At 37.7% G+C, this 8,935-nt stretch overlaps 2 protein-coding genes across 3 annotated transcripts; one reads left to right on the top strand and one right to left on the bottom strand.

Moving 5' to 3' along the window:
- Positions 1-1,495: 1,495 nt before the first annotated feature.
- On the top strand, positions 1,496-4,177 carry LOC117928747 (omega-3 fatty acid desaturase, chloroplastic-like). Its single transcript, XM_034848750.1, has 8 exons — positions 1,496-2,343; positions 2,432-2,521; positions 2,613-2,679; positions 2,769-2,861; positions 2,958-3,143; positions 3,236-3,316; positions 3,456-3,593; positions 3,688-4,177. Exons 1-8 carry the CDS (start codon positions 1,814-1,816, stop codon positions 3,871-3,873), a joined length of 1,371 nt encoding a protein of 456 aa, XP_034704641.1. The 5' UTR covers positions 1,496-1,813; the 3' UTR covers positions 3,874-4,177.
- Positions 4,178-4,408: 231 nt separating this feature from the next.
- Positions 4,409-8,614, bottom strand: LOC117928748 (N-(5'-phosphoribosyl)anthranilate isomerase 1, chloroplastic-like). 2 transcript variants are annotated; one of them, XM_034848752.1, is made up of 5 exons: positions 8,472-8,614; positions 8,216-8,284; positions 6,204-6,565; positions 5,959-6,122; positions 4,409-4,869 (listed from the first exon to the last, which is right to left on the bottom strand). In XM_034848752.1, exons 1-5 carry the CDS (start codon positions 8,482-8,484, stop codon positions 4,644-4,646), a joined length of 834 nt encoding a protein of 277 aa, XP_034704643.1. In that variant the 5' UTR covers positions 8,485-8,614; the 3' UTR covers positions 4,409-4,643. The 2 variants fall into 2 exon arrangements, with proteins under 2 accessions (XP_034704643.1, XP_034704644.1); XM_034848753.1 differs by lacking the exon at positions 8,472-8,614 and having other exon boundaries at positions 6,204-6,581.
- Between the last annotated feature and the right edge of the window lie 321 nt (positions 8,615-8,935).

An 8,935-nucleotide genomic window follows, 5' to 3' on the forward strand; every position in this document is an offset into this window, starting at 1 on the left:
TTTTAAAAACCCCAACATAACGTTTTAAATATTTGGAATTCTTAGTCTCGTGTACAATACATATGTCAATCAAAATTTGATGCATGAACTCAATTTTCAGCTGCAAAGTGATGAACTCAATTTTCAGCTGCAAGGTGTGATACAAAATTTGGACGGAAAATGTGAAAAAACGTGGGGGGTTGAAGCGTTGACGCCCGCCTTTGAATTTTGGGCAGTGGTCGTCTCTTCAGCTTTGTACACCATTCCACGTTTCCCTCATTCTTCTCCTTCAAAATAAATTATTCATTAGGGAAATTCCCACTCTTCCCTTTCGCCATCACTTCCGATTTAAAAAATTCTTAGAATTTCACTCTAACAAGAAAATTTAACAAACTCAATAAAATATAGGATTAATGGATAAAAAGATAAAAATATCCCAAATTAGTAAAATTAACATCTCTCATTTTTTTAATTTGAAGAATAACTTATTTTTTACATAAATATTTTTCAATATTTTCATTATCTACATATATGTTTAAAAAAATAATATTTAAAAAAAAAAGATATTTTTGTCCAAAATGGATATTGTTTTGAGTAAAAAATAAGTAAAAGATTAGATTTACAATTTCATATTTATTTTTCTCGTTTTAATCTGTTATCCCTAAAATATATTACTTTTAATCTTTTTTTTTATATTTTTTTTTAAGAAATAAGATAATTTCGTGCCTTTTTAATTCAAGAGTTGTATATATCTTTAAAAATAAAAAATATTGAAATGAGCACTTAAAAGCCCTTTTTGTTTGTTAAAAACTACTATTCCTTAAGTAACCATTTTAATTGAAACCCATTAAAAATGTTTCCAAATTTAAAAACTATTTCTATACTTTGAAAAATAAAAAAATTGTTTTTGAGAATCCTTTTTAGATTTTGATAGACACATCGTGAATTAGGTGCATGGTGAAAGCGATGCATTCTAATCAACATGTTTTTAACGAATAATTGAAAATTTTAAAATAAATTATTAGAAAAAAAAAAAAGGTGGAGTTTGGCGAGTGGGCCACTAATGCTAAACCCAAGCGGCCAGGACAATCAGTCGTCGTGAGTGAGTCACGAGTCATGAATCGTATGAGTTGAAACCCATAATTAGAAAACACGCTCCAAAAAAGAAAAAAATTATTGACTTGTTCGCATTTGACCCAAACGCACAATAAGAAGCGAGCGAGAGAGCCACCTTTGACCACGTCGCCTGATTCACATGTGTGGGGCCCACCTCCTCAGTTAAAATCGGTAGATTTTCACGCGCCAAAATAATTAAATAAATTTAAAATTCAAAAAGAATAAAAAGAAAAAGGGAAAACGAAACCTTTTACAACTCCAACCGACTTTCTCCGTCAATTGATGTTTTTTTTTTAATAATTAGAAATATTGAATATACAGCAGTAATAATAGTAACAGTAATACTAATACCAAGGATTGATGAAGAGGAATTAAAAACAATATATGATGATGACCTGATGTATGAGACTCAGAAAAAAATTCATTATATAGTTCTTCGTTACACTGGTTTTGAATTCATTTTTCAATTGACCAGGCAAGGGAAGTGGTATATTGAAGATCAATCCATTGCAGTGGAGGGAGATCTTTATTTTTTTGTTGTTGGTGGGATTAATCATAGATATCAATAAATAGAGAGTTGGGTGTTCTAGAAAGAGACGAGCATCCGCCTACGATACATACGCAAATTGAGAGATTCTGTGTTGTAGAAATTGTTGTCTTTGGAACTGATTTTGGGTTCGAATTCAATTCTCTGCTAGTTTCTTCATCTGGGTCTTCAATGGCGAGTTGGGTGGTTTCAGAATGTGGTCTGAGACCCCTCCCTCGAATCTACCCTCGACCCAGAACTGGAATATCGTCTACCGTGACCAGTCAGTTGAAGTTCAGAGCTTTACCGCTCTGCAAGAATGGAAAAGCTCCTTCATTGTGGGTCTCAGGAGGGAGCAGAGGCAGGGAGTGGGGGCTGAAAGTGAGTGCGCCACTGATGGTTGGGTCTGTTGATGAAGAATTCAGGGAAGGAGAGGCCATTAATGGAGTTAGTGAGCTGGGGTTGGGGGAAGGTGATGGTGACGGTGGGTTCGACCCTGGTGCGCCGCCGCCTTTCAGATTGGCGGAGATCAGAGCAGCGATTCCGAAGCATTGTTGGATGAAGGATCCATGGAGATCTATGAGCTATGTTGTGAGGGATGTTGCTGTGGTTTTTGGATTGGCGGCTGCAGCGGCTTATTTCAACCATTGGGCTGTTTGGCCTCTGTACTGGTTCGCTCAGGGGACCATGTTCTGGGCTCTCTTTGTTCTTGGTCATGACTGGTAATCTATTTTCTTCTTGATTTTCCTGTTGAATTTCAAGACCCAATTCTCTGTTTTTAATGGGATTGTGTTATTCTGGATTGTACAGCGGCCATGGCAGCTTTTCAAGCAATCCGAAGCTGAATAGCGTGGTGGGTCATCTCCTTCATTCTTCAATTCTTGTCCCCTACCACGGATGGTTTGTCCCTAAAACCCTGCTCTACCCTCAATGGTTTTACAGTCTCCTGATTATTTTCAGCTGAATTGTAATTGCGATTCATTATTCCCAGGAGGATTAGTCATAGGACCCATCATCAGAACCATGGACATGTTGAGAATGATGAATCATGGCATCCAGTGAGTTGTTTTCTCTGTTCTTATTTCAGGAGTTTATAATTTGTGTTTGGATGATGAGGAATCATTGATTTTGTCCATTTCTTTACCAGTTATCCGAAAAGATTTACAGGAGTTTGGATACCGCTACTAGAACATTGAGATTCACCTTGCCTTTTCCCATGCTTGCATATCCCCTTTATCTGGTGAGCCTATTGCCTTTCGTTAATTGAATTTATGTATGAAGCTCTAGGTTTGAGTTTATCATGGTTTATGATATATGATCCTGGTTTCAACTACAGTGGGGTAGGAGTCCTGGAAAGACCGGCTCTCATTTTGACCCAAACAGCAATTTGTTCATCCCAAATGAGAGGAAAGATGTAATCACCTCTACTGTGTGCTGGTCTGCAATGGCTGCACTGCTTGTATGCTTATCCTTTGTGATGGGTCCCGTCCAAATGCTCAAACTCTATGGCATTCCCTACTGGGTCAGTGCAGTTTCTTAGTTTTTGTTGTTTTCTTGGCTGTTGAGTTCATGTTGGTTTTACTCAGCTAAGCTTTAAAACTTCCATGAATGCAGATTTTCGTCATGTGGTTGGATTTAGTGACTTACTTGCATCACCATGGCCATGAAGAGAAGCTTCCTTGGTACCGTGGAAAGGTATCAAATTCAGTTTCTCTAGATTGGGCCTGCTGATTATATTTCATTCTTCGCTGCAACAAAGAGGGAAAAAAGCGAATGCTAATAAACAATTCAGCATTTTAACTGAAAACCCGACTTCTGGCTCTGTTTTTCACAGGAATGGAGTTATCTGAGAGGAGGGCTCACAACTATTGACCGTGACTATGGAGTTATCAATAACATCCACCATGATATTGGGACTCATGTTATACATCATCTCTTCCCACAAATCCCACACTATCACCTAGTAGAAGCAGTGAGTATCCCTTCTACAATCAGCTTAACAGCAATTATTCTTAACCACCCACTGTATCTGATCTAGTTCTATGCTTGGAAATTTAATCTTGTAGACTAAAGCAGCTAAGCCAGTTCTTGGGAAGTACTACCGGGAGCCAAAGAAATCAGGGCCTCTCCCGTTTCACCTACTGGGAAGCCTCATCAGAAGCATGAAACAGGATCACTATGTCAGTGACACTGGGGATGTTGTGTATTATCAGAAGGACCCACAGCTCCCTGGATCTCAGAAATCAGAATGAAGCTGTGAAAATTTATCTAGTACAGAGGAAAGCCAACCGAGCTATTGATTCTTCATCAGTAATTGTTTAACTACTTTTGAATTATTTTTTTTACCATATTAAATTTATTCCTTATTCTATCTCCTACAATGGAGGAGGGATACGTATCAAATAGAGGAGGATAAAATAAAGATACAGAATTGTTCAGGGATGGTTAGTAGACTTTTTGAGTAGCGGATGTAAGGCTGCAAGTTGAAGGTTTAATGGGTATTGGAGTCATTGGATAGTGTTCTTTTCTTGGTTGATGAGAATGCTCTTTTCTTTATACAAGGATATGGATGGAGTGTAAGAACTTGATTCCATGTACTCCTTCGGAGTGGGTGGTAAGTCCACTAAAAAACCTAGCCAACCACTGGACTGGAATCAGCTCATCCCAATCAAATGATTTTTCCTGCCAAAAAGCAACCCATAGTGGCAAATGTATGCATTTTTTTCTAACACTCTGAAAGGCAGAGAACCCATATGGCCAACAAGTCAAGAGCATCCAAACTCTACATAAAGGCAAAGAAAGGGACTTTCATCACATTATCTGTCAAAACTTCCAGTACATACCAATCTATTGAGAAGCCAACAGCCTAAATAAAATGGGAATATGTGTTTATAACCATCTTCAAAAGCTTAAGTTTTAATTTATTGAACCAACTTTTACACTGATGTTGTGAAATTTGATAAACAAAACTGATGGACTAATGTGTATGATGTTTACAGTCATTTTCCTCCTACATAATCAATCAATAATGTACAGAATTTACAGCAGTCATGAAAGAAGATATCCGAGATCGGTCCTTCTGGATGCCATCTGAGGCACAAATGCCACTACTAACATCAATTCCATGAGGCCTAAGAGTAGAAAGAGCCTCGTAGACATTCTCAGGGCTAATCCCACCTGCTAGGAGCCACCCCTGTTTGCTTCTAACTGGAGGTAGCTTAAACTGGGCCCAATTGAATCCTTGACCACTGCAGGTATGTCATAATAAATCCATTGAAAATATTCATAAAATGTGAGATTAGATGAAGAGAGATCTAGGAATGGCTCTGTGGTCCTAAATGAACAAGGATACTTGATTACTAGCTGAGTTCTGAACCCACTCAATGTTTCTCATGTGCAAGGGAGATGACAATTATTTTTAGATTGCAAAAGAAAAAATCTAATCAAATTAAAAGAAATTTGCAATGAAAAATATAAAAATAAAAGGGCAAAATAAGTAGCAGTAGGTGCTTCTAAGAAGAATTCAAGATAGGGGGGAGAGAAAGAGACCATGAAGAAAAAAAAAATACTACTTTGAATGACAATACGAAAATAGAAGGGCACACATAGGTAGCATTAGGCACTTCTAGACATGAGTAGTATCACAACATTATACACCAGAGCATCTGACAGGGCTTCGAAGTGTCTACAGAACACAGTTTTTTGAGATTGTACAGGAAGACACGCAGCCAGTGTGGTCAAAGAGCAAAAAAGACTCTGCGATATGGCCATTCTCTTTTTTCTATTGAAAATAATGTGATTGTAAGGGAAAAAATAATAACAGAGGATGAAGTTGAGAAAAAGAAGCAGAAGTAGTTGCAGCAGCAATAATAGAAGGGACTGTGTTACATATGCCACGTGTTAGTGTGCATCTAGGTGTTGGATTCATTTCATCCCCACATCTCAAGGCAGGGATATGGCTAAATAACATAGTTTGCATTTTTTTTTTTTTCTCATTCTCTATTGAGGCCAAATTGAAGTGTATAGCCAAGACAAAATGTCAAACATAAGTCCATGGTTACAATAAACTAGGAATTGTTTTTCCTATTCTCTCTAGGGCAAACCCGCTGGGTACATAATTAATAGTTCATGTTAGAGACACAACTTATAGGATCAATACACAAACAATTGTCATTTCATATCCAAAACAGGTACTTCACATACACTTAAAGTGTCCATGTAATATATAGGAGGTTGATAAACTATGAATTGGGAATTAAAGTGATTGCATATTAATATTAATGAATATATAGAACAAAGGTTGAGAATGAAACTAGGTGAAGAGAGATGTTGCTTACCTGCCACCTATTGCACTATCGACAAGAATCCAATCAACTAGAGAACTTTCTTCATTGGAAATTTGGTTTAGAAGTTCTCCATCTTTATTGGCATGAAGAACATATATTACTCGGTTTTCTTGCACCAAAACTGGGAAAGCAGCACGGGAGCCATTTCCATGAAGCTGCAAACATTGGATCAGTTACAAGCTTACGGAAATTTAATAACTTATAAGTGAAGTAATCAAGGTCAGACAGATATTTACCTGCACAAATTCAATGTTTGTGGCATCAGAAGCCTTTAATATTGTGTCTGCATCATCATCAACAAAAACCCCAACAGGCTCTGCACCATATTCCCTTGCAACTTTTGAAATCTCCTTTGCAACCGAAAGAGAAATGGAGCGTTTGGAGTTGGGCCAAAGAATCATCCCAATGAAATTAGCACCAGCTTCTGCTGCTGCTGCAGCATCCCTAGCTGATGTAATTCCACACATCTTAACTAAAGGACGATTTTTTACATATTCCTCATGCGAAGGTGGGCCTTCTGCTGACTGGGATATGACAGATGTTCTTATGGTCTCTGAATATGTGATTCTAGAAAAGTGCTCCTTCCTCCCTTGTAATTCTGCAAACAAATGTGGCTGTTGAAGATAAAGTAACATTAAGTGTGAATTTAAGTAGTCAACCATAAGAAGAACCAATCATGTAGGCACAAGTAGACTCGTGGAATTGAAGTTCCGGGAATGAACAGGATAAATGCTTATATCTCAGCAACTTGCAAGTTCTATAAAATAAAGCTGTTAGGGGTCAATTTGTGAAAGTTCCAAGGTTCAAGTACCAAAAATATTAGAATTACCTGTGGCATTAGCAATATGTGATAAAAATAAACTTGTGCATAACTGAGACTTAAATATGATATTGTGAACTTAGACTTTCCTTCTCTTCCTCACTTTGCCTTCAAAATTTTTGTCAGTATGTCAAGAAGATCAGAAAAGTTAGCCTTAAATTTTATATGGAAAGCGGTTAACAAAGGATAAATCCAAGCTCCATCTTATCACAGATATACATTAAACGCTATGAGGTGTTCGGAAATGGTTGAAGTAGTTGAATAGGAGGATCACTATGACTATAGCCCTTGGTAAATTCACCAAAGACGAAAGCGATTTATTTGATATTATGGATGACTGGTTACGGAGGGACCGTTTCGTTTTTGTAGGTTGGTCCGGTCTATTGCTCTTTCCTTGTGCCTATTTCGCTTTGGGGGGTTGGTTCACAGGTACAACCTTTGTAACTTCATGGTATACCCATGGATTGGCTAGTTCCTATTTGGAAGGTTGCAATTTCTTAACCGCCGCAGTTTCTACCCCTGCTAATAGTTTAGCACATTCTTTATTGTTACTATGGGGTCCTGAAGCACAAGGAGATTTTACTCGTTGGTGTCAATTAGGTGGTCTGTGGACTTTTGTTGCTCTTCATGGCGCTTTCGGACTAATAGGTTTCATGTTACGTCAATTCGAACTTGCTCGATCTGTTCAATTGCGACCTTATAATGCAATCGCATTCTCTGCTCCAATCGCTGTTTTTGTTTCTGTATTCCTAATTTATCCACTAGGTCAGTCTGGTTGGTTCTTTGCGCCTAGTTTTGGTGTAGCAGCTATATTTCGATTCATCCTCTTTTTCCAAGGGTTTCATAATTGGACGTTGAACCCATTTCATATGATGGGAGTTGCCGGTGTATTGGGCGCTGCTCTGCTATGCGCTATTCATGGTGCTACCGTAGAAAATACTTTATTTGAAGATGGTGATGGTGCAAATACATTCCGGGCTTGGATTACAGTGCTCTTGCATGCCCATAGGATGGTCCCTGGTGGGGACTGCATCCAGGTAGCGACTGCTCCAAGTTCTTCTTTCCATGTTAGATGAATTAAAAGCAATTATATCAAAACCATCCTGGGGCAGATAAGCTTGCAACCCAATTCAACATAGAAACAAAGGGCTTATGCTAATTATGGGTCAGTGGATACACATACAATACAATGTGTGAAGGCCAATTGCCCGAACAATCCCAAAACGCTGAGACATAAGCACACCACCTATACCACCAACCCACCTCCAAAGTAGTTCAGTTCATCCAAACCCAGACAAAAATTCATCCTTTAACTTTCTTATGTTCATAACTGCATATTCAACCAAGACAAATACAACTATTTGGCTACAATACATCTACCATTCATCCAATAATCGAGATGGTAATGCAGTAAGCAAGTTAACATACCAGGAATTGGCATTTTCTTCATGTTTAAAACTCTGGGCTGAAGCTGAAGATGACTTCCGAGGGCTAACCCTGAAAAACAATGAAAAACCCACCTCAGAAATGCCCTCCCCAAGATGAAATCAATAATGAAATAGAAGTTTATGGATCATTGATCAAAACCCAAAAACACTGCACTCTGTGGGGAATTTCATCAAACAACCACAATGCAATTGAATGAAAGCGTACACAGAACACACCAAAAGCCAAAGAAAGAGACCTGTGAGCATCATTGCCTTGTCCTTGAACTGGGTTCAATTCTTCTCCTCCTCCTCTAGGCAAAGAACACTGAAATCAAGAAATGTTGTAGGGCCTGCAGTAAGATCGTTTTTACCGTTTTTTTTTTCGTCTCCTTTTTCTGTTTTGGCTTCTGAGCACTTTGTCTACTTCCAAAACGCATCGTTTTGATATTTTGTTTAGGCCCATATACAATTTGAATGGGTTGGGCCTAAGTGTTGGGCCTATTGTGCAATCGTTGACTCAAAAAATATCTTGACAATTCAGGCCTAAATATATATATATATATATATATATATATATATATATATATATGGTCATTTACCATTTACAAGGAAAAATATTTATGATTGAATATAAAGGTACCCAACTCATAATTGAAAATTTCTTAAATTCAATTACTATATATTTTTTTCTATTGGGAGATTTTTTAACAAAATTATTCAA

The sequence above is a fragment of the Vitis riparia genome, chromosome 13 (assembly GCF_004353265.1).
Source record: "Vitis riparia cultivar Riparia Gloire de Montpellier isolate 1030 chromosome 13, EGFV_Vit.rip_1.0, whole genome shotgun sequence".
NCBI lineage: Eukaryota > Viridiplantae > Streptophyta > Magnoliopsida > Vitales > Vitaceae > Vitis > Vitis riparia.

Bases quoted from the DNA above. Each gene is read 5' to 3' on its own strand.
- LOC117928747 (XM_034848750.1), top strand. From the start codon at position 1,814: ATGGCGAGTTGGGTGGTTTCAGAATGTGGTCTGAGACCCCTCCCTCGA. The intron at 2,680-2,768 runs GTGAGTTGTTTT...TTTCTTTACCAG, and splicing joins ATGATGAATCATGGCATCCA to TTATCCGAAAAGATTTACAG. The intron at 3,594-3,687 runs GTGAGTATCCCT...TTAATCTTGTAG, and splicing joins ACTATCACCTAGTAGAAGCA to ACTAAAGCAGCTAAGCCAGT.
- LOC117928748 (XM_034848752.1), bottom strand. The intron at 6,566-8,215 runs GTATGTTAACTT...ATTTGTTTGCAG, and splicing joins GAAGAAAATGCCAATTCCTG to AATTACAAGGGAGGAAGGAG. The intron at 6,123-6,203 runs GTAAATATCTGT...CAATGTTTGCAG, and splicing joins CAAACATTGAATTTGTGCAG to CTTCATGGAAATGGCTCCCG.